Source organism: Leucopleurus acutus (genome assembly GCF_964270905.1).
Source record: "Leucopleurus acutus genome assembly, chromosome: 2".
Classification (NCBI taxonomy): domain Eukaryota; kingdom Metazoa; phylum Chordata; class Mammalia; order Artiodactyla; family Delphinidae; genus Leucopleurus; species Leucopleurus acutus.
Window position 1 is genome coordinate 75,623,965 of NC_139143.1, and position 26,071 is coordinate 75,650,035.

Genomic DNA, 26,071 nt, shown 5'->3' on the forward strand with positions numbered 1-26,071 from the left:
AGACCTAGAAACAATGGCCAACTCCATAAAAAACAAAGAAATCAGCATGCCGAGGGCCCATATGGTGGTCGTGAGAAAAGATTTTGCATGAAAAGATACCAGGTCTTCCTGGAGAAATGCTAATTCGAGACTGCGGCAGAAAATATATGAGGAGTGGAGGAGAAGGAGGGCAAGGAGGACACAGAGAGAATGAATCTCCCAAGCCCAAAAGAGGTGTCAGTTACCAGACTCTGTACTCACAAAGGTAAAGAAAGAAGGTATCACAGGGAGGGGAGGGAGGCACTGATCGGCCCTGGACACAGTCACGCACGACAGCACACACGGAAAGGCAACTGCTGGCAGTATCCAGCCAAACATTTTGTAGTTGGGGGAGAGCTTTGACCTACAGACTTTGAATGTTCCAACTTCACCAGGGAAACCATCTCCATCATGTGGGAGAACACCTCAAACCCTCCTGGCCTGCTGACATTAAACATCCCCAGCCAACCCTCTGATGGAGACCTATGCCCCTCCAACCCCCATCCTCTTACCTGCAGGGAGATAAGTGCTGGTTCTGCACCCACAAGAATATCCAGTCACTCATTCAATTACGCATCTCATCGTAAATCCATCAAAAGGCATATCCTGGCCTAAAAAATCAGGCTTGTCGACCGGCATAATCCAGGTCTGCTCATAAATGCCCCTGTTCTGTGAATACATCAACAGTTCTCCTGGCTGCACGCTGCAGTCACCTGGGAGCTTTGGAAGTTACAGTGATGGTGGGACCCCAGTCCAGATATATGAAATAAGAATCCCTAAGGGTAGTGGGCATCTGTATGTAAGTTCTCCAGGTGATCCCGAGGTGCAGCTGGGTTGCAAAGCGCTACTGAAATACAAAATTAGGTTTCTGAGGCAGCAAGGCTGAGGGTTCACCCTGGAAAATTGGGCTGCTCTTTAAGGCTAAGACTGGCCCATGTGAAGCACACAGAGGCCTCTTCCTGCTTGAATTTCTACAGAATCCAAGATTGCAGCTCAGTCTTTTTTCTCCTTTGCCTTTCTGCAGGATGTGACCCCATAGGGTTCTGCAGTTTTTCACAATTCTTCTCTTCTGGCTGCAATAGGGAAAAATTGGTGACTAAGACTTGAAAGATTTCTTTTCGCAGAGCAGCAAAAGGTATAAATATTTGAGGACAGAAGACGAGTGATGAACAAATTCTGCTTACGTGTAGTTACACTGGAGCAACGTATTGATGAACAGCTAGGGAGAAGAAAGAGCACAGGTTCCTGCCTCACACGCCTCAAAGAGAGAGAGGGCGCTTCCACAGCCGGGAGCATGTTGAGCCCCATGTGCATTCTTGCTGGCTTCCGGCTGTTTGCTCCAATTGATCTGTCAACCAGTATGTGGGCATTAAGTCATTGGGGTGGGATTGCAGAAGATATGGGAAGAATAAAACAGAAAATCACGGAGCATTCAGTTTAGAAGGGATCTCAGAGATCATCTAAGATTTAGGTTCTAAGTAGCTCTGTTATTTTACAAACCAGGGGACCGGAGTACAGAGATGAAAGTGACTTGTTCAAAGCTTGTTTGATCCAGCAAAGGGTAGGACTGGCATTGCAACCAGTGCAGAATTCTTCCATGCCTCATTCTAGTCTCACAGATCCTGGCCTGCCTGCTGAATAAATAGACTATTATGAGAAAAGAGTACCTTGGAATGGAGAGGTGAGAGGAGGAACTGCGTCCCTCCCACATGACATAGCCGAGGCGTCAAGGCTTCTCCCTTAGAAGAGGTGAGTCAGCAGCCTCAAGTGTGTGCTTTAGACATACTTTTTAATGAAAAACAACTTCAAGCTACTGCTGGAAAGAGGAAATAAAGAATCACTAAAGGGCAGCACCGTCATCAGGCACTTGAGATCCACAAGACCCAAAGGATGTCGGCCTCACTCTCTGACAAAACAAACCCTCGCCGAATTCCACGCACCCCACATAGGCTCACTGAACGGCTACTATGTGCCAGGCCCTCTGACAGTACTGCAGAAAATACAGAAGTCTAACCACCTTTTATGGAGCCTATGCTAAGACAAGTACACAAGTGACAGATTATAAACCAAATGGTGCTATAGTAATTTAAGGAAGAAGAATGCACATAGAGTTGGGAGGTGGGGAGAAACCAGTATCTGATGAGCTAAGCTTCCTAAGATGAGAATGGAGTCGATGTATTCACCCCAGATCTACAACAACAAAGCCAGCTTCAGGCCACAGGCTAGGTCACCTCCTGGAGAAGAAAAGTGAGAGCCATACCATAAAAATCTTTACCATTTTGCCAAGGGAACGGCTGGGAGGGCACAGTCACCAAACACTGCATTCTTGCCACAAAAAAATATTTTGAAAAATACAACCAACATGACTGGGATAACAACTGGGCTGGGCAAGAAAAGCAGAATTACTGTACTGGGAAGAGCCACGTTTGGGATCCCACTCCTGGCAAAGGCACCCAGGTAAATGTGGTGAGGATCAATGACACCAACTTCATTCATTCATTTGTTCATTCAGGATCAATGGTGCACCTATCTTGTGTCAGGCGCTGTGCTAAACCCCAGAAATTCAAAAATGAATCAGACATGGTGCTTGTTTCAGCATCCACAGGCCAGGGAGTACCACCTGGAGGGGAGTTGGGAGTGGAGGGAGATGGCAGAAGACAGAAATAATTGCAATATAGGCAGTAAGGATTAACAGAAAGCCTAGGGACACGAAGGGAGTTGCTATCTAATATCCCAGACAATTTAATTAGCCTCAGAAACCCATCATGGATTTGTCACCAGTGACTTACAGAATCCCTGCCTGAAGTTTTTATATTTCAGCAAGTTCCACTTCCAACAAGCGGCTGGGAGGGAGAAAGAAACTTCCTAATCCTAACTTGCTGAGATTGTCAACTAACTAGGGACTGTGTTTTTACAGCCTTTATTAGCATCCCACTCAACCCTTTTCTCATTTCTCAGAGGAGCTCATACAGACACAGTCTCATTCTCATCATTTTGGCTTAAACTGCCACATCTCAGCAGCCTAATAGGTATCTTAAACTCTGAGATAGTATAAGATATCAGGACTACTCTAAAAAGAGAACTCCATACAGGATATTAGGACGGAGTGTAGCTAAGGGCCCAACCCACGAAGAACAGCTGAAGACCAAAGACAGAAATGAGACAAGTTCAACCACCTTTCAAGCTCTTGCAGTTCAGATATTAGAGTGTCCTCCCAGTGGACAACGTTTAAAGGTTTGTCATGTGAATTGTAATGACTCATTTAGAGTAAGTCCCTCTGGAGTGAAGACTATTTAATTCCGTGTCTTTTCTGCTTCTGACTCTCCTTCCCAAATACAGCCTGGCCCTAAGAACACAATACGTGTTGCTGTACCAAACCTTTCTTTGCAATTTCTCTTACACCTACCCCTTCATTTCCATGCCTGCCACTGTCGTCCTGGTTCAGGTCCTCACACGTGGAGAAGTGCTCTTTTCTGTCTTTACAGCTCTTATCCATTTCCTCTTCCTAATACATGACTCTGTGTGTGCATGCACACATCTACATACATATATATATATGTGCATATACATGTATATATATTTTTATATATATGTGCGTACATATATATTTTATATATACACACACATATACGTATCATCCCCTAGAGGCACACATTTTTGTTCCCCATCATTTACAAGATGAAGCCACATCTCTCGAGCCTGGTATTTAAAGCCTCCTGGGGGATGTATGGGTCTTCCTGCCTCTATCATTTCTTCATTACGTATGGTTTTCTTATTATCTCCTCCCCCCTCAAAAAGAAGGTACTAAAACTCCACAGATAAACCATTCTCTCCCCCATTCATACCACAGAGCCACCCTTCCTCTCCTTTTCACTCACCTAAAAGCTGCCCATTCACTTCTTTACTTATACATGTGGTCATTCCAAACCAAAAGATGCCTTATACCTCTTGGCAACCTCCAGAGTAGAACATGGTCCCTCGTTCCCGCCACTGCCATCTCTAACCTGAAATACTGGATGAGCTTCCGGAACAGTCTCTCTGGGCCTAGTATTGCCCCCTCCAACCCACTCTCCACAAAACTGCTTCAGTGATATTGTTAAACCTCAAGACTCATCATCTCATGCCCCTGCAAGACCCCTTCCAAAGGCACAGACTAAGCCACTAACAACAGCTGCCTCCAAAAACCGTCCTAGGTTTCGGGGAAGAACATAAATGGATGAGCTCTACCCCATCACAGCAGGACCCCCAGGAACAGGCTCATGAAGAAAGCGCAGCAGAACATCTCTGTGTGGAAAAAGCAGGGCCTCATTCCAGCAAAGCCTTGGTCCAATTTTGTCCCAGGATTGGATATGGAAAGACCTTGAAAAAGTCACTTAATACTTAGCCTTTGAAACTACAACGATGAAAGGGAGAGAATGACATCATGCACCATAGCTGGAAGGATTAAATGAAAAAGTTTATGAAACGCCCAGCATACAGTATGTGCTCAATACATAATACTATCACCGTGCCTGTCTTTCCATATCTCCCCAGCTGGGCTGATTTCCTTCAAGTCACCACCTTGTCTCATGTATCTCTGACCTTCAACACCAAGTACTGTGCCCTAAACACAGTACAAGCACAATAAATACTTCCTATATGATTGGTTTTATTCCTACACCCGCATTTGGAAATGTATATTCAGGGAACACGAGTCAGATTCAGAAAAAGCTATATGGCGAAAAAAATCTCAATAAATCTATGGAAGGAAAGTGAAGATAAGTGGTAAGAATTTACCAGGCAGTACACAATGATTCATAAGGATCTCCACTTGGGAAAGACCCCAGGTCCTTTTGGTCTTTCCACCGAAACTACCCTGGGCTGCTCCAGCACTCTGATGCTGAGATTCTCCAATTGTGCTCCTTGATTGGATTTGATTAGAATCACCTGGTGGGGGGGGCTTTTTAGCCTCCCAACGTGCAGAACTCCCATTTCCAGAAAGATGAAGCAGACATACTTATCCCCATTCCTCCTGCTAACAACCTCCAAAACTCCAGGCATTATATATAAAACTAGTACAAGATAACTCCAAAAGATGGAGAGAAGACACCAGGCAGGGATCTCAGCACCCAAGGAACGCAACAGTTGAGTTCCCTGGGGTCTTGTTGCCTCACATCTCCCAGACCTGTTGCTGGAGAAGCCAGGGACCCAGAAATGCCGATGAACACAGACCAAAAAAAAAAAAAACTCCCAAGAGAAGCCCGCTTTCTCTAGCCAGAGGACCAGGAAATGGGCAGCTGCACATGACAGAAAACTTTCAGACAATAACAGCTCTACTCCAGCCAAACATCACAGAAAAAACCTATTACCCTCATACTCATCCCACCAGCAGTGTCAGAAACTAGATTTCTGCCCTCACCATGCTGTAAGGAGATGCTCCACCCTTACCTTCTTCCTGTCAGTATCAGAGACGCCTGAACGGGAAGCTGGGACGCCAGGAAGTCCACCTATGGGTGATAACAAGGCCTCCTGCTCTCCTGGCTGGGGTTTCAGAAGAGTCCCAGTGCTGAGTCATAACTTTTACCACCACCCAGGGTCAGGAGGCAGAGCATCAGGGGAGATCACGTGACCAACAGTAATGAGGCACTCCTGCCCCACCAGAGTGGTATCAGCTGAAGCCAATAAATGATCTAGCCTTCCACCCACACCTAATGGTAAGGAGGCAGCGCTCCCCTCTCCCCACCAGCACATCAGCAGAGAAGAGAAATCTTGCCAAAACAGACGTAATTAAGATCCAGAAAGTCATAACATAATACCCAAACCATCCAGGTTTCAATCAAAAATCACTTATCATTCCAGGAACCAAGAAAATCTCAACAAGAATGAGAAAAGACAATGAAAAGATGCCAGTACTGGCACAAAAACAGAAATATAGATCAATGGAACAGGAGAGAAAGCCCAGAGATAAACCCACGCACATATGGTCACCTTATCTTTGATAAAGGAGGCAAGAATATACAATGGAGAAAAGACAGCCTCTTCAATAAGTGGTGCTGGGAAAACTGGACAGCTACATGTAAAAGAATGAAATTAGAACACTTGCTAACACCATACACAAAAATAAACTCAAAATGGATTAAAGACCTAAATGTAAGGCCAGACACTATAAAACTCTTAGAGGAAAACATAGGCAGAACACTCTATGGCATAAATCACAGCAAGATCCTTTTTGACCCACCTCCTAGAGAAATGGAAATAAAAACAAAAATAAACAAATGGGACCTAATGAAACTTAAAAACTTTTACACAGCAAAGGAAACCATAAACAAGATGAAAACACAACCTTCAGAATGGGAGAAAATATTTGCTAATGAAGCAACTGACAAAGGATTAATTTCCAAAATATACAAGCAGTTCATGTAGCTCAATATCAAAAAAACAACCCAATCCGAAAATGGGCAGAAGATCTAAATAGACATTTCTCCAAAGAAGATATACAGATTGCCAACAAACACATGAAAAGATGCTCAACATCATTAATCATTAGAGAAATGCAAATCAAAACTACAATGAGGTATCACCTCACACCAGTCAGAATGGCCATCATCAAAAATTCTACAAACAATAAATGCTGGAGAGGGTGTGGAGAAAAGGGTAGCCTCTTGCACTGTTGGTGGGAATGTAAATTGATACAGCCACTATGGAGAGCAGTATGGAGGTTCCTTAAAAAACTAAAAATAGAACTACCATACGACCCAGCAATCCCACTACAGGGCATATATCCTGAGAAAACCATAATTCAAAGAGTCATGTACCACAATGTCCAGTGCAGCTCTATTTACAATAGCCAGGACATGGAAGCAACCTAAGTGTCCATCGGCAGATGAATGGATAGAGAAGATGTGGCACATATATACAATGGAATATTAGCCATAAAAAGAAACAAAACTGAGTTATTTGTAGTGAGGTGGATGGACCTAGAGTCTGTCATACACAGTGAAGTAAGTCAGAAAGAGAAAAACAAATACCGTATGCTAACACATATATATGGAATCTAAAAAAAAAAAATGGTTCTGATGAACCTAGGGGCAGGACAGGAATAAAGACACAGACGTAGAGAATGGACCTGAGGACACGGGGAGGGGGAAGGGTAAGCTGGGACGAAGTGAGAGAGTGGCACTGACATATACACACTACCAAATGTAAGATAGATAGCTAGTGGGAAGCAGCTGCATAGCACAGGGAGATCAGCTTGGTGCTTTGTGACCACCTAGAGGGGTGGGATGGGGCAGGGGAGGGAGATGCAAGCCGGAGGGGATATGGGGTATATGTATACATATAGCTGATTCATTTTGTTATACAGCAGAAACTAACACAACATTGTAAAGCAATTATACTCCAATAAAAATGTTTAAAAAAAAAAGATGACAGAATTATCTGACAAGGACTTTAAAGTGGTCTTCATAAAAATGCTTCAACAAACAATTATGAATATGCTTGAAACAAATGAAAAAACAAAGTCTCAGCAAAGAAATAGAAGATTTAATTGCAACACCCAGGCTACACCCATATTAATTGAATTAAATTTTCTGAGCGTTCGCAGCCAGCAGCAATTTTTTTTTAACTCCCCCAAGATTCCAAAGAGCAGCCAAGTTTGAGAACTAGTGCTCCAACTCATGGTTCTCAAACAAAGGTATCTATCAGAATCACCTGGAAAACATGATCAAGGCACAGAAATCCAAGCCCTATGCTACTTCAAGCCTGGGCCTCTATATTGTCATCAGTTTCCACATGATTCTAATAGACACCAAAGTTTGAGAACAGATGCCTTAACTAATCAAAGAAATTTGCAGGTGATTCCTCTCACTTGAGGATGCTGCAAAATTCTTGACCTGAAGGAGGAAAGAGCAGCATTTAAGTGACCTTGAAGCAAGAGGTAAAGTTTCAATCATACTTAAAAAAGAAAAAAAAAAAAGTTTCAGGGCTTCCCTGGTGGCGCAGTGGTTGAGAGTCGCCTGCCGATGCAGGGGACACAGGTTCGTGCCCCGGTCCGGGAAGATCCCGCATGCCGCAGAGCGGCTGGGCCCGTGAGCCATGGCCGCTGAGCCTGCGCTTCCGGAGCCTGTGCTCCACAACGGGAGAGGCCACAACAGTGAGAGGCCCGCATACCGCAAAAAAAAAAGAAAAAGTTTCAATCATACTTTGGATATGGGTGCCCAGGATACAGTGTGTTTAACCTGGGCTGTCAAATTTAAGAGAAAGCAATCCACACATATTGAGGACCAGTTTGAAAATGTAGTTACAGTACAGGTTAAATCCGTTTATGGGAAATAGCATGGGAGCGAAATAATATGTTAGCTGTCACTTGGCCCATGGGAGACATTAATCTTCTTCTTGGCAGAAAAATAAAACGCTTCCACATGAGTGCCTCTCCCCATCCAAAGAGACCAAAACAAAAAGGGAAGAGTTTATAATCAAGATAGAAAAAAAGGACACAACCAAGGAGCTTTTCCATTGTGCACTGTGGGCTAAGCTTTCCAACCAAAAGGCAACATCTCCTGGGCTGGAAGTTTTTTGGCATTTATACTTTCCTAGAGGGACCCTGGAGGCTCCAAGTGGAGTGGAGAGAACCAGTCCTCAGAAACGGAGCTGAGAAATGCAAGGAAGAGGGCATGGAAGTTGACAGGAGGAAGAGGTGTGGTAAGGGTGGGTGGATCACCACCGTTAGACAGGAAGTGCACGGGCAGGGGCCCAGCAAAGAGTAACTCTCCCCAGGAAGGAAGGGCCTCCCAAAGCCCCTCTCCTGCCTGTCTCGGCTTTTCCACTTACTCATTGATGCCTCAGTTTCATATCTGGAGACCATCAACATGACCCACCAGAGAGGCCCACCAAAGGTGGCCTGTTGCCCACTGGCACACAGCAGCTGACCAGTCCCTTGGTCACAGGTTTAACCTCAATGGGAGGAGCTGAGACCACCACCTTTAATAGTCCATTTGCCCATTCAATCCAACTTAGAAAGATGGTCTCAGTTTCCTCACTGGAAGCAAAAGCACCTACCCTCAGGGGGCCACTGTAAAGATTAAATTAGTTTGCATATGTAAAATTCTGAGAAGCATGCGTTGAAAGTGGTGAGTACTGGATAAACATTAGTTCTTGGTATCTTGAAGCATATTCAGCACAGAAGTTAATAGTGCCAGACTGCCAGGGCTGGACTCAGGGATCTATCCATTACTAAATGTGGGCTGTGAGCAAGTTACTCTGCCTCTCTATGCCTCGGCTTCCCCATCAGTAAAACTCAAACGATGAGAGTACCTTAACTCGTAGGGCTGTTGGGGAAGATTAATCATTTCCTAGAAAGAGCTTGGCACAGTGCCTAGAACATAGTAAGTGCTTTGTAAATGATAGTGATTATTATGTTAGCTTTCTACGATGTGAACAGCATGAGGCAGGTATGTGGGGAGTCCTCTTCATCCTTGAGGAGCTTGTAGCCTAGATCAACAGATACGAAATGCACAAACAGAACCAGCAAGGAGGAGCAGCACAGAATAGGGGACACGCGATGATTCTGCAAGCATGCAAACAGTGTTTCTAACACGCTTCCACACAGGTTAATGGAGTTCAGAACATTCTGAATACAGGGTGCGTTGAGCAAATGCCCTCTTCTTGGCTACCCCTTGGTAGGGAGTCCCAGGCCTCATTCATCTCTCAAGGCTGATCATTTCAACAGTTCTCCCGGAAAGCACTGCAGCTTCAAGAATAAATGGGGGTAGTAACCACTGTCCTCAGTTCTCATGGATGGAGCCATAAAAGTGTAAGACACACAAGTCTCGTTGAAGTGCTGCAGAAAACCAACTGCGTTACATGCGGTGGGTAGGGGACCAGGGGTTCTAAAGTGTCCCAACACTCTGGGCACAGAACTTGCTGGAAGCGCCATTTTCAGTAACTTTTAAAGCTATAGCTGCTCCAGTGTTTGAAACATGATGCTTAATATAAAAATTGAAAAAGGAATTGTAAGCATCACAAGGTATTAATTAATCCCATCATGCAAGATTCCTTCTACTTAGATTACCTCTGCTTAAAGACATATTTATCCAAGAAATTCAGAGGAAGGTAGTGAATACAGGCAACATACAGTACTTAACAAGATTCTGTGATTTTTAATCCGAACAAGGATTAAAAGACTGGAACAAATGTGATGGGGGCATGTACCAGAAACTAGTTAACCCCTCCTTATTCCTTCCCAAGGAGGCTGACAGCTATTTTAAGTCCACAAAGTAGTCACGCTGTCTGATTTGCAACTTTGGGAATCAAGAATAATATGGCGGCTAGATGCTTTAAGCAGGCATGTAAAATGAAGATAATACACTACTAGGCCTCTGACTTATTAAAAAAACAGAGTGGGGACTTCCCTGGCGGTTAAGAATCCACCTGTCAATATAGGGGACACGGATTCGACCCCTGGTCCGGGAAGATCCCACATACCGCAGAGCAACTAAGCCCATGCACCACAGCTACTGAGCCTGCGCTCTAGAGCCCACAAGCCACAACTACTGAGCCCACGTGCCACAACTACTGCAGTCTGCACACTCTAGTATCTGCGTGCCGCAACTACTGAGCCCGCATGCTGCAGCTACTGAAGCCCGCACACCTAGAGCCCGTGCTCCACAAGAGAAGCCACCGCAATGAGAAGCCCGCGCACCGCAACGAAGAGTAGCCGCTGCTCACCGCAATTAGAGAATGCCCACGCACAGCAACGAAGACCCAACGCAGCCAAAAAATAAATATACAAAAATTTTTTAAAACGAGTGTATGATCATTCCTAGATTAAAATCATGCACAGATGAAATTTAAATCGCAATCTGCAGGACTAAACAACAGTAATAAAAATAACGACCCACTCTGTGCCAGGCACTATGCTAGGAGTTTGCGTGCATAACTTGTTTGCACTAACCCTATGAGGTATGAGATACCTGTATCCTCTTTATACAGATGAGGATACTAAAGGAGAGATGTTAAGTAACTCGCACAAGTTCACACAGCAAGTGAGGGATAGAGCCAAGATTTGAACCCAAACGCAATTTGGCTCCTGAACCCATTTATGCTCTGCTGTCAACCTAATTCATGTCAAAAAAACTATAAAATAGAAAATTAGAGGAAATAAAGAATTGGGGGTAAAGGGTATTCATTCATTAATAAGAACACAACAGGTTGAAAATATTTTTTTTTACTAATGACAATTATCTACTCCTAAAATTGGCCATGTGTTCTATAATCAAAGATTCTAATTCCATTGCATATCCGTCACTGGAATTCCATTTAATTCAGGAAAAATGCTTACCTGGCATTTCCTTTGGAAGGCAGTGGCACTCTGTGAGGTGAAGGGTGATGGGGATACCTCCTGGGATCAGAGACTAGTCTCACTAGGGACTGAGAGGTACAGGCCTGAAGCAAGAGAAAAAGCTGGGAGGAGACTAGAGCCAGCTGAGGCATCTCCCACTCTTGGGTGATACAGGAGGGTCCTGGCAGTCCTTGTGGGGAGCATCTTAGAAATTATATTCATTGATTCAAAATACATTTTCTATATGCAAAACACTGCAGTCAGCACTGCAGAAGACACAAGTGGGCAGAGGGACAGGGACCCTAACGATGACAATGGGGGGATGAAAACCAGACAAGGGCAAGCAGCTATAATCCATAGCAGGGTCTGCTCAGTCCCTTCCACACAGAGGAGGGTCTGGTAACATCCACTTCACTGAGTGACAGTGGACTGGGCCTAAGAGATGGATGGGGAATCACAGGGAGGGTTGAGGGAAGGGTAGGTACCCCAGTTGGGTTGAAGCCTAGGGTGATTAAAGGGAACTGTTCAAAACCAGAGAGCCCTGAATACCAGGCTAAGAATTTTTGGACCTAATATAGTAGGCTTATAAACTTTTAGTGTCTTTGAGGAGAAGGATATCATAATTATATTTCAGGATAATTAACAGAGCAAAAGTTTACAGGGTAAAGTGGAGGCCTCCAGAAGGTAACTGAAACAGTATGGTGAGAGGTGATAAGCATCTGAACCAGCCAGAGGTGAGACAAGGAGGAACAGGCAGGATGCATGGATGGATATCACTGTGAAAATTCAAGGACACACCTCATTTGAAGTGGGGGGACGGGGTGGGGGGTGTCTGGGGAACGCCTGGCCACAATAGGTACTCAATCAACAGCCAATGAGTCCACTGCTCCAAAGTGTCAAGCTTGGTGTCTGAGAAGATGGTAGGGTCATTTAAAGAAGTATGAAGTCATCAGAGAGATTTGAATTCAACCTTGTTGAGCAACGGGGTTAGCAACATGTTCACTGGGGTAGAGATGGCCAGCAGGAAGCTAGAAATAAAGATCTGGAGTCTGGACTAGAGTTAGAGATCTAGGAGCCAACATGCATAACGAGGGGGGAGGGGGAAGGATGAAACTGAGCACTTACCTTAGAGGTCAATGTGCAGCAAAGAAGAGAAGGTACAGACAGGGGGGCTATGCATGGCCAATCGAGAGCCTGCAGAGAGCTGAGTGAGGCATCCCAAGAAAGACAAGGATAGGCTGTTCAGGGAGAAAACTCAAAAAGAATGAGGACAGAGAAGGGTGACAGTAGAACAATTTCTGCATGGCAGCCAGGACAGAGGTGGGAAGGACACGGCCAGGGACTGAATGAATATTGAGAAACTGCAGAGAGTAGACCACTCTTTCATGAGGCTTAGCTGTAAAAGGAAGAGGACAACATGTTAATGAAGAAAAAGGTGGAGAGAAGAGAGTTTTCACATAGAGAAGGTCACAGCACACTCCTGGGCAGAGGAGTGAGCCAGTAGGGGGAAAGATGGAACAATGCAAAGGTGGGGGTAGGGAGTGATGAGGTAATGAACAAAGACTAAGGAGAGGTGGGCTAGCAGCAGAGGGACGGCAGATGAATCTCAAAGAGAAAGAGGGAAAAAGAAAAAAACTAATTGGACTTCATAATTTAAAACTTTTGTGTTTCAGAAGACGATACCAAGAAAGTCAAAAGACCACCCACAGAATAGGTGAAAACGCTTGCAGAGCTATATAATGGATTTGAATACAGAATATATAAAGAGCTCTTACAATTCAGTAATTTTTTTAAAAAAAGACAATCCAATTTAAAAATGGGCAAAAGATCTGAATAGACATTTCTCCAAAGATGTGAAAATGGCCAATAAACACATGAAAAGATGTTCTATATCATTATTCATCAGGGAAATGCAAATCAAAACCACAATGGGATACCACTCCATACCCACTAGGCTGGCTAGAATCAAAAAGCCAGATTATAAGAAGTGTCGGTGAGGATACAGAGAAATCAGAATCCTAACACACTGCTGGTGGAAAAGTAAAATGGTGCAGCCACATCGGAAAACAATCTGGCAGTCCCACAGTGGTTAAACATAGTTACCATGTGATCCAGCAATTTCACTCTTACCTACCTACCCCTGAGAAATTTAAGCATATATCACACAAAAATTTGTGCACAAAATGTTTACAGCAGCATTATTCACGATAGCTAAAAAACAAACAACCTTAATGTCCATCGACTGATAAATGGACAAACAAAATGTGGTATACCCATACAATGGAATATTATTCAGCCATAAAAAGGAATGGAGTCTTGATACATGCTACAATGTGGATGAACCCTGAAAACATCATGCAAAGTGAAAGAAGCCAATCACAAAAACCCACATACACCATGGTTCCATTTATATGAAATGTCCAGAATAGGCAAATCTAGAGACAGAAAGTAGATTAGTAATTGCTTAGGGCTGGGGTGGATGCGGGTGGGGGAGATGATAGTTAAAGGGTACAGTGATGAAAATGTTCTAAAATTGACTGTGGTGATGATTGCACAACACTATGAATATATTAAAAACTACTTCATGGCACATTTTAAATTAGCAAATTCTATGGTATGTGAGTTATAGCTCAATAAAGCAATTAGGGAAGAGGGAGTGGAGGAAAGAAGGAAGTTCTTTTTCCAAAAACAGGAAGGAAGGAAGAAAGTAGCAGAGACCAAGTCTGCAGTGTAGGGCAGGAAAGTGGGAAAGACGGAAAGGGGGGTGGGCATGGCTCCAGGCTGCTGGGGGAGCAGGATAAGGGCAGCAGGAGGTCACTGAGGAGCTAAGGGCAGCCTCAAGGCAATGAGGTGAGAGGAAGCAGATAATGATGGTCAAAGAAAGCATTCTGAAGGTTTGAGTTCCGGAAATAGCAGCATTACGAGTAAGCGATAATAAACAATGAGTCTGATTAGGGTCTTGAACACGGATGATTGGCAAAGGTCAGCATGACGAGTGAGTGTGAGATTCTGACCACTAAATGGACTGGGACATTTTGGGGCAAAGGAGACATGGCAAAATCATGAAATGTACAGATAAGGTAGAAATACATTTGCCCATCAAATTCCAAAACACCAGCTCCAGAGGAACACCCTGGGGCACCTGAGAGCAAAATAAGGGTGAATAAACACAGGTATTATTTCTGAGAAGTGCTGTATCTTTGAGACTCATCATCCCGCCCAGGTTCATCTGGTCCAGGCAGAAGATAACAATGGATATTAAAGCATCCAGACAAGTACCTAATAAGGTGAAATAACCTGCACTTCAATGATGACATCAGCGAATACACCAGGGCCTCTATCTGAATCCCTACTTGTCCACAATCCTGGAAGACAGGACCCTTTGAGGGGTGGGCGGGGGAGGGGAGAGTGCACACCCAGAATATAGCAGAGTTGGTTCTGAGAGCTTTTTACCACACACCACAGGTTAGGTTTGAGTTAGAGTACCCCATTTATGGTGAACCAACATATGTAATGTCCTAATCTGGAAGCCCTCAAGACAGCGTGTTCAAGAGGCATCCGCAGGTAGCCTGCTGTGTGGCGTTATTGTAACCTCGAAAATCTACATCATGGAACCCATCAGCCAGTGAAGCCATTTAGCAAGGAGGGAATAATGGCCAGAGAATTCAGTTCAGATTTGACCAAGGACTCCCAAATCTCCCAAATCACTCAGCAATAAGACAATATATTTACTGCTTTCAGACTTTCTACAATTGGAAATTTCTTCCGCTTGATAAATAATTTGATGTTGCTGGCTATATATAGATGTACCTGATGTTGGGGGAGGGGGCTATACACAGAAGCACGAGACAAGGTACTCAAAGAACACTCGACATCGCTGGAGAAGCTATATGCAGAGGAGAAAGAACACAAAATTTTATGGTTGACCATGATCCAAGGATGGCTTTGGCAATATCTCTCATCCCACGTGCACTCCTGCACTGTGACCTTGACACTCCCCACCAAGAAGTGAAGAATACTTCTCCTCCCCTTGAATCTGAGCCAGCCTATGGCCCGATTTGACCAAGAGAATGCAGCAGAAGTGACTCTGTGTAACTTTGGTGGCCAGGCCTTAAGAGCTTCCACCTTCCCTGCTTGGAACACTCCCTCTTGAAAGCCAGCTGCCAGATCAAAGGGCCACCATGCTGTAAGGAGATGCAAGCTACCCAATGCAGAGAACCTGCACACGGAGGACTACCAAAGCACAGCCATGAGAGTGAAGCCTTCTAGGACCTTCCAGCCCAGCCACAGCAGAATGAAGCCGAGTGAGTGATCCAGTCCACACCACATGCAACAGAAGAACAGCCCAGCCAAGCCCTGCCTGAACCCCTGACCCACGAATCATGAGCAGATTAAACAGACATTGTTTTATGCCGCTGAGTTTTGCGGTAGGCTGTTAAGCAGCAACAGATAACTGAAACCAACTTGAAGCCAGGAAACTAGGGATGAGTTCTGGTTCTGTTCTCACCTAGCTATGGGACCCTGGGTCGACGACTTCCCCTCTGGACCTCAACTTCCTCATCTGTAAAATGAGGAGGCTGTACAAGGTGAGCTCAGGTGCTTTCCAGTTCTGACAGGCTGTGCCACACATGCCCAGATCAGTGAACGCGTTACGCAACGAGAGCTACGAATACAGAGGGAGCTACTACTTCAGGATGAAGCTAAGGAACCATGGACGAGGAATCCAAAGGACTGGAGTGCGAGGCTTAAATGAGGCAGCACCTAGGACAATACATGGTCCATAGTAAGTGCTCACTAAGTATCGGCTATAATCATTATTCTTTCATCTTATCAGTTCTGTGACTCTGGACAAGTTAATCTCTCTGATCCCCAATGTTTTCGTCTGAAAAACAGAGATAACACGAATGTCCCAATTTCCACATGAGGAAAATTTTGTGTGTGTGCAAGTCACAGGCAAATCAAAAATCACCTACAAACGTCAGGCATAACTATGTTATTGATACCCTTATTCTTTGCACCACTGTCATGAGAAGTCTTCTTCTCACCCAGCAAGCAGAGACAGCCAGTTGACGGCACTGGCCACCAGGAAGGCATACTGGGAGAGGGAGAGGGAGAGGGAGAGACAAATACAAAGGAGCCACACAAGCTTTCAAGCCTAGAAGGATTTTACTGCCCACCCACCAGCAACGGTCAGTGAGCCAGGTGCCCTTTCTGACACGGAGGGCACTATCCCCTAAGAGCAGCTCCCAGACCAAGGTTTTATCTTGAAAGGGCCTAGCACTAAAAGTTTGAATAATTTTCTACATCAGAGTCAGAGAGGCCAACAACCTAAGGGTGCCCCACCAGTGAACCGTGAATCAGACCAACCGCCCAGCATAGAGTCAACATTCCATGAAAAATATTAAATGAATAAGCATTGCATTTGAGAGTCTGAAGTCAAAGCTCCCAGGTTTAAATCCTGTCTCTGCCATACCCAGCCATGTGCAATAAAGCAGGCAACATATCCTCATTTATAAGGTATAAGGAGACCCACCTCCGGGGAAGCGGTGAGAATTACATGAAGTCCCGCCAGGTGAAAAACCTCTAGGATCCTACTTGATAGTTCAATGCACCGTGTGTTTTTTAAGTGCACAGAACCTCTGACACCCAGATGCCCTTCAACCCTGGCCATAACCTTTTCAATCTCCACGGCACCCTGAAAATGAGCGGCATGCATCCAAAAAGTCATTCCATCCAGTGTTGATTCTGAAAAACTGCCAACCCTTGGGAGGGAAAGACCTGGGCTCATTTTCCAGGAGTTTCTGACAAGGCAGCGCTAATACATTTACATTTCACAGCCCGTGCTTTTCCAAAACAAGGAATGAGTGTGGTGTGGATTTAACCCTGAAAACCCAGTGATCGTGCAGTTCCACAGACACTGCTCGGGAGGGATGTGAAAACCAGCCAGATGAGGTGCTTGCCCAGGTGCTCATGAGACAGAAAAGCTTCTGCTTCCACCTCTACTCAGGTCTTGGCTGACATGATTTGAATGTACTGGTGTCCAGCATCAGTTACCAAGAGCTGGGAGTTAGGACCCAGTTCTCAAGGTCAGCCCTGTCCTTTCTTCCCTACCTCACCATTCTCAAAGCAGAACCCATGGTTCACCATGTCCCACAACTGCATCGGGAACACAGCTGGGACCAACTGTGGTTCCCCTTCCTCTATGGAGCACCACTGTGTGTGAATCCAGGCAAGTTACTATAGGAACTACACCACACAACCCCCAGACATTTGCTTGGAAAAGAAACTACATGTTGGGAAAGAGAGGGTAAGATCCAGCAAGCTGGAGGCAAGCCTGAAGCCACTGTTTCTCAAAGTCTGGTCCCAAACACCTGCATTAAATCACCTGGAATGCTCCTTAGAGGTGCACAGTCCTGGGCTCTCCCCAGAGGTGTCAGACTAGAATTGGAGGTGGCAAGAATCCGACTCTAACAACCTAGGTTATGAGTCCTAGCGAGGATCAAACGCAGAGACTGTGAGAAAAGAATTAAAAGGTTAAAAACACTTTAATTCTGATCTTTCTTCTTCTGTTCATTCTTGCAAAACAGAGCCCTGATGAACCAAACAAGACAAAAGCCAATTTCCCAGTTTACGCGTGTCCAAGAAAATTAAATCATGACGTGATGAAAACTCATCCTTTAAAATTTAAAACCCTGCTCACCAAAGCAACAGGCCCGGAAAAAAATTAACCCAAACATCCTATATTAGACCAACCAGCTCTATTCTGAGAGAAGCAAGATAAGATCTTGGCTACAGCCCCACTCTGGTCCCAGCCATACCCAGTAATTCAGCTCTGCATTCCACTGCAGGGTTTGATGTCTGGGGAAACAGGGGGTGCCCTCCTAGCTCTAGCAAATATGGCTGGGGGAAGGTTATGCAGGGAGAAAAAAAAGGTAAGATTTAACAACTCACACATCTCCATGAGAAGGAAGAACAATCGAAAGTAACTGACCACGTTGGACTCATATCAGACACTCAAAAAGATGTCTCAAGAACTGAAGCAAATAGCTACCTGATGGAGTAACCCTTGCCTGAGATGCTAACACCCTGCCATCTACAAAGCCATTAAGGAGAAAAAGGGAATGAAGACTCTCTCCACATCGAAAGTACTACCTTTTCAAAACCAGAAGACACAACCTACTTGGAGGGGTAGTATTTTCTGTCACTCACCAGTGACAGGCACACAGTAGGTGCTGAGCATCCCTGAATCTTGGGGGGAGGGCGTCAAGCTGCATGAAGGAAGAGGAGAAACACTCTTCCCCTGTGATAAGCAGCAGGAACCCCAGCTGTAATATAAGAAACCAGAACTCCTCATTCTGGGAAGTGCATCACGGTGGAGGGGGGGGCAGCCTTATTCACACCTCATGGTGCAGTACAGAGGCTTCCGCCCCGCCCCCTCTCCCAAGGATGGACCTGGGGCTTTGGGCTGAAAATTCCAGTCACCCCCGATAAATTCTTCAGCGGCGGTCCCCTACTAGCTGTTGAAACTTAACATTAAGCCACAAAACTAGTAACCGGGCAGCTTTCACCGCACCTCCCCCCTTCAATGACTGGCACTTGCAAAGGAGTCGTGGCAAATAAGGCGTTTAGGAAGTGACTCTGACACCTGGCCGGGGTTACCTGGAATCTAAAAACAAAAACCACCCCTGTATTATTTTCTTCAATCAGGAAGCGGGTATTCCCCCTTTAAAAGACCTTCCTGAAAGCACCTCTCCCAAGGGATCCCAACAGGTTAAATAACACCAAAGCTTCCCTAAACCGATTCTAAAGAACCACGTCCAGGCTGCGCTCACCCACTGGCTTCTCCTCCTCAGAAGAAGGGATCCGGGAAGTAACTCAATCAGTCCTGGATGGGTAAGGATGGGGGAGTCTGCAGGTGGGAGGAGGGGGGTGAAGCAATACCGCTCAAACTTTGCAGTTGCTCTTCAGCAGTTCTGGGCAGGAGCCCGCGGAATACTATACAGAGAAGGGGAGTCACCCTCCCTAACAGAAAGGCCCCCAAATCAGCCTAACCCACCAGCTCTGCGTCCGGGATGGCTGCGCATCCCGTCCACTCACACATGCCCCTCCGGGGCAATCCCCTCCCTGAGGCCCCCTCACCTTGGCCTCGAAGCAGATGCCGTGCTGGAAGGCGTCCTCGTTGTGCAAGGGGATCCGCAGGTCGTGCCCATCGTCCACAAGGTTGTACTTGGTTTTGCTGGGCATGGTGACCCGCGGTGGACCGGCTCCTCCAGAGGCGGCGGCGGCGGTGGCAGGAAGGGGCTGGCGAGACCCAGGAGAGGGGAGGCGAGAGCTGGGGGCGACGGCGCGCGGAGGGGGCGCAAGCGGTGGGGCGCCCTGGCCGCGCGGCGGCCGTGGAAGCCGGGACTCGGAGCGACGCCGAGGGCCGGGCTGCAGCGGGCGGCGCGGATGCGGGCGACGCGAGCGGCGCTGTGGCCGCGCAATTCCTACCGGCGAGGAGGGTGGCGGGGGCGGCGGCGGGAGCTGGCGGCGCGACGACCGGGCTGGGGGAGGGGAGCAGTGGGCGCGCGGCCCGCGGCGGGACTGGGCGCGGCACTGGCCCGGGAGCAGTGGCGCGGACAGCCCGGGACAAGGAAGAAAAGGCGGCAGCGGCAGCGGAGCGGGGCGCCTGTCACGGAGACGCCGGATCAGCCGCGGGCGAGCGGCTCCTCCTGCGGGGTGGGCCCGGGCCGGCTCCTCCCGCGGGGCGTCCAGGCCCCGCCCGCCGCCGGGTCCGCCCCCGCGCTGCCCGCCGAGCAGGTGAAAGTCCCCGAGAGCGCCGCGCCCGGCCCTGCCCGCGTCCGGCGGCCAGACCCCGGGAACTTCGCCCTGGCCCTAGGCAGCCGGGGTCTCAGGAACCCGGGCTCAGTCCTGTTTTTGTTTTTGGCAGTCAGAGTCTGAGCCAAGCTACTGATAGCAGCAGCGGCGCCTTGGATTTTCTGTTTTTGTTTTTTGTTTTGGGAGGGGGAGGGGCGGTGTTGATTGTTTTGTTTTTATGTTTTACCAGGAAGGCCCAAGTCCTGGCCCATATATATATATATGCAGATCTGCACTGAGAGTCCCCTTTTCTCTGGAGAATCAAGACTGCACCCAAATGGGAGAGTATCGCAAGTGCTTTGTGTTCGTCCCTTTGAGCAGTGATTTGTGACTCGTGTATTGGGGGGTTGTGGAGATGCCTTTGGGGATGGTGTTAGTATTTAAAAGCCATCAGCCTTGTGGAAATGGAGTAGGCCAAAAAAGAGTACTAAGGACAAAAGAATCCATCACCTTTTTATTTTCTTGAACAACCTATAACCGGGTATGGACAAAATGAGCTTCCAAGTTATTTCTGTCTTATATTATTCTTCCTATCTTAGTAAGTGCTTGAGTTCAGTTTGCCTGTTGTTAAAAGGAGGCCCATTCACTTTTCTCCTTTACATCAAGAGTTTTTTGCCAGGCAAAAATGTGCAAAGGAGGAGGTCAAAGGGGCAGTTACTGATCAATTATTTAGTATCTATCAAACCCCATGGGTAGAGGTACATGATAACTATGATTTACATGGCTTAATGTTACCCCAGAGTCACCAAAAGCAACCAAACAGGCCGGTGCCAAGGCCAGCCCAACCTGAGATCACTGAGACCAGATGGTCAGCTCCTCTGTTGAATTCATCAACTTAAACCCGCTTTTAATACCTTGTGGACACATCCACCCAAGGCAACCTGAAACCTAAACGTCATTGACTGCTTGTTGTATAGTCAAGGTTTGGCGTCACCATAAAGCATCACAATGAAATTACTTGCAAAAGGCATGTCTTCCTATACTACTTCAATGATAAATTTATGTAAGAGAATGCATTATTGCCATAATTATATTTCTGATTTTGTCCCATAGTGCTAACATGCAATTGCCCTTTCCTATATATTGCCTACTCCCTATCTGCTGAAATTACTGCTCAAGATGTAGCATCTTCTGGGATATCTCCTTATATAAAATCAAGCTGATGACTAAAATTAATCACATATATTATGGTGTATAGACTTTATTCATAAATATTAGTAAGAACCAAAAATAATTTGCACTGAGGAAATGCACCACTAACCTTTTCATAAATACAGGACATGAAAGTCTAATCAGGCATGTTTGACTCTTTGAATGTCACCGTGGTTTTAATATGCATCATAATGCACTCTCTAAAACCTGGCACAGGAACTCAACAACTAAAAGGCAAGACTTTAAGTACTTCATTTACATCTCATATTCCCTCCTGAATTTAAAAAGTCTTCTGAACTCCAAATGGCCTTTTTTTCTAGATTAACTTGGGTCCCACTGGACTGCTACATTTATCAGAATTTCATATCTAACTCTGTAACACATTCTTTGTAGACCAGACACAAAAAGCTAAATCCCCAAAGATATTTCAGGATCTAGTATAGAGACTACTACATGGTAGACATCCAATAATTATTTATGGAATTGAATAATAATAATAGCTAATATTCATTGAGATTTCTCTATGTGTCAGGCAGTGTTCTTAGAGCCTTGCCTGTATCATCTCATGTATTATTCACAACAACCCTTAGGTAAGCCCCATTTTATGAAGAAACTGAGGCAGAGAGGGCTACATAACTTGCCCAAGGTCACACACTTAAATTAGAAAGAAGCCAGAATTTGAATCCAATTCTTTGTCAATAAGTGTTTCCATCGGCCTGGATTGTCATGAAAATCTTCTTTCTTATTGCAAACGACATGCATATCAAATGCAAGGTCCATGTTTTATTTAGGTGTATTTTGTTGCTAAACTATATTTATTCCACTTCAGTTAGGTGAAATGTTCCCAGAAGAAGAGGACTGTCCTCTGCTTTGACCTACACCTACTATAACGTCAGAGCCAAACAGGCACAAAAACACCCTTCTTCCAGAAACAATGGGCATCCAAAGTAATTTCCTTTTTTTTAAGCAGTGATTTCAATCTTGTTTTTGCACCTTTAAATACAAGTGAATTTCACCCACAGCCTTTCCAAATTTTTTTTAAGTTTTATTTCTTAAAGTGAATGATAGGTACGTGTATCACTTTCCATATCCGTCTGTATTTTAAACATTGCACAATACAATTTTAATCTGAAGTACATTTAATTAAAATATAAATTGCTAAAGCATACAATACTTCCTATGTTAAATTTTATTAAAACTTTGTTTAAAAATGAATTGGAAAAAATCCTAACACAGAACTTTAGAACTGGATACTCAGAGATCCTCTAATCCAGCTCCTTCATAAAGCCAAAGGAATAGAAACCCAGAGAGGTTAAGTAATTTGCCTAATCATCACTATAGACTAGATCTCCTAACTCAGTAATCGTTTCATCACACGAATATGGGTTAAAAATAAATTACCAGCAAACTTTATTTGTAGCACACAGTTGGAACTGAGAAAATTAATTGGCTTTTGATCATAAAATACCTGCTTTTCTATGCTGAGCACTTCCTGTGCATTGTCTCACTTGACCGTAAGATGCAGGTACTATCAGTATCCACATTTTACAGATGAAGAAACTGAGGCTGGCAAGGGGAATAGCTTGTGTAGGTCATAGAGCGGTAAGTCCTAAGACCCCTTTCATGACTATAACCAACAAAGAATGAAGAGTATGTCAGCTTGCTCAGTACTGCTCGGATACACACACAGAACTCACAAAATCTTTATATAAATAATAGTATTAAATATTAACAACATGTAATGATTTCTTTCCATTAGCTAACAGTTAACTCCAAAAAGCTCCAATTATTTTTTCATGGCACCATTTTTACCTGACACTGTTTCCCCAGGCATATAGATTTAGAAATCATTAGCCCATTTTAACAGGTGACAGTAAAGATGTTAAATGATTTCTCTGCCACCCCCCAAACATCCTCTATCACTAATAGTCTCTGATCCAAGTTTGGCTTATTATGATCTTTTCTTATGTAAGCAAAAGTTTAGGATGTTTGCCCCATAAAAAAGATTATTCTTAAAGGTATCCCATATTCTGATGCTGGCCTACATCTTTTTCTCCTTAATTGAAACTGACTCCCCCACTTAACCCCCTTTATAAGGGCAAGCCGCATTTCCTACTGAGTCATTTATTTCTGTTTTAAAGGTAAATCTTTCTACAAAATTATGCAAGTTATATTTTTATAAATGGAATACTCTTTCTAAAATCAACTCCCAGACAGGTATAACTTTTGGGTTCCAAGCTTTCCTCAACAGCTCACTAGTGCGGGCAAAATTAGAGGAGGAGGGAATGCATGTTGAGTGGGAAGAAGTGGCAGGAGATCCCTCCCTCCGTAGCACTTTCCTCACACACCCCAGGACCAGAAAGGCATGAAACAAACAGATCGAAGGGTATGGCTATTTTCAGAGGGACTGCAGACTGCTTAACAGCCTTCTTCCTCTTGGAACACTTGTGGAGAATTAACAGATCTAGAGAAAGGAACAAGATCTGAAGAATTTTGAGTTGAAGAAAGAAGGCTGGGTTTCCCTTTTTCTTATACATTCTTCTAAGAATCTCTCTCGGATGGTGTAGCCATTCCCTGCTTCTAATTCAAAAGATTCTCTTTCAAGTTAAAGTTAATAGCTGGGCTTCTTAGCCCTGCTTAATATTTCAGGTGAGAAATATTTATTGATTGGACGGCTTTTGGTCAAAAAGCCTTTCCATCAAAGGCAATAAAATAATATTTAACAAATATTCCTGCTATAATAGTTTCCCAGGGGTAGCAGGGGTTATAAGAGAGGTATATACACCTTTAATGCAACAGACACTTTTAAGTGCAGGAGGTAATCTAAGTATGATCAAAGTAAAAAGTGAGAGGCACCATTTCTAAGTGTCATGGGAGGAAAGGGAAGGAGAAAACTCACTGGGGCCAGCATGGTCAGGAAAGACTTCAAGAAAGAGGTGAAGGGCTTCCCTGGTGGCGCAGTGGTTGAGAGTCTGCCTGCCGATGCAGGGGACACAGGTTCGTGGCCCGGTCCGGGAAGATCCCACATGCCGCGGAGCGGCTGGGCCCGTGAGCCATGGCTGCTGAGCCTGCACGTCCGGATCCTGTGCTCCGCAACAGGAGAGACCACAACAGTGAGAGGCCTGCGTACCACAAAAAATATATATATAAATAAAAATAAAGAAAGAAAGAGGTGAGGCTAATTATTAGAAAAATGCAAAAAATGCAAATCAATGACGTACCACCTCACACCGGTCAGAACGGCCATCATTAAAAAGTCTACCAGGGTAGACGCCTGTCAAGCCCAGGCAGAGTCCCTGGTGCACTGGGTGGCGCAGGTGGCACAGATGGCCTGGCTCTGACCTGGAGGACACCAGGCCACCCTGTGCATCTCAGGCCACCGCCCTGCCCCTCCAGCAGCTCCGGGTCCACCTTGCTACACACCGGCTGGGCAGTTCCAGGGATTTCAATGTCCATGTCTTTGGGGGACCATTACTTCGCCTGCCACATGCTTGTGGGATCTTGGTTCCCAGGCCAGAGGTTGGGCTCAAGCTCCTGTGGTGGGAGCTCCAAGTCCAAACCACTGGACTAACAGAGAACCTCAGACCCCAGGGAATATCAATCAGATTGAGGCCTCCCGGAGGTCATCTCAGCACCAAGACCCAGCTCTATCCAACTGCCTGCAAACCCCATTGCTGGACGTCTAGGGCCAAACAGCCAGTAAGACACCACCCATCAAAACAAAAAATTAAATGACAAAATAAGATGTTACAGACGAAGGAGCAAGGTAAAAAACCTACAAGACCAAATAAATGAAGACGAAATAGGCAACCTACCTGAAAAAGAATTCAGAGTAATGATAGTAAAGATGATCCAAAATCTCCAAAACAGAATGGAGAAAATGCAAGAAACATTTAACAAGGGTCTAGAAGAACTAAAGAGCAGACAGTGATGAACAACACAATAACTGAAATGAAAACTACTCTAGAAGGAATCAATGACAGAATAACTGAGGCAGAAGAATGGATAAGTGAGCTGGAAGATAAAATAGTGGAAATAACTGCCAGGGAGCAGAATAAAGAAAAAAGAATGAGAAGAATTGAGGACAGTCTCAGAGACTTCTGGGGCAACATTAAACACACCAACATTCAAATTATAGGGGTTCCAGAAGAAGAGGAGAAAAAGAAAGTGTCTGAGAAAATATTTGAAGAGATTATAGTCAAAAAGTTCACTAACATGGGAAAGGAAATAGTCAATCAAGTCCAGGAAGCACAGAGAGTCCCATACAGGACAAAGCCAAAGAGAAACATGCTGAGACACATATTAATCAAACTATCAAAAATTAAATGCAAAGAAAACATATTAAAAGCAGCAAGGGAAAAGCAACAAATAACACACAAGGGAATCCCCATAAGGTTAAGAGCTGATCTTTCAGCAGAAACTCTGCAAGCCAGAAGGCACTGGCAGGACATATTTAAAGTGATGAAAGGGAAAACCCTACAAACAAGATTACTCTACTGAGCAAGGATCTCATTCAGATTTGATGGAGTAAATAAGACCTTCACAGATAAGCAAAAGTTAAGAGAAATCATCACCACCAAACCAGCTTTACAACAAACGCTAAAGGAACTTCTCTAGGCAGAAAACACAAGAGAAGGAAAAGACCTACAAAAACAAACACAAAAGAATTCAGAAAATGGTAATACAAACACACATATTGATAATTCCCTTAAATATAAATGGATTAAA

General features: G+C 44.9%; 1 protein-coding gene across 2 annotated transcripts in view; it reads right to left on the bottom strand.

The window, feature by feature from the left end:
- LOC309958496 (carboxyl-terminal PDZ ligand of neuronal nitric oxide synthase protein) overlaps positions 1-19,579 on the bottom strand; it is a gene marked incomplete at both ends in the record, with an annotated part of 305,083 nt that extends 285,504 nt beyond the window's left edge. For both annotated transcript variants that reach the window (XM_082834410.1, XM_082834409.1), the window contains one exon: positions 19,475-19,579. In XM_082834410.1, coding sequence (XP_082690536.1) covers positions 19,475-19,579 — 105 coding nt within the window. The remainder of the gene's footprint in view (positions 1-19,474) is intronic.
- Between the last annotated feature and the right edge of the window lie 6,492 nt (positions 19,580-26,071).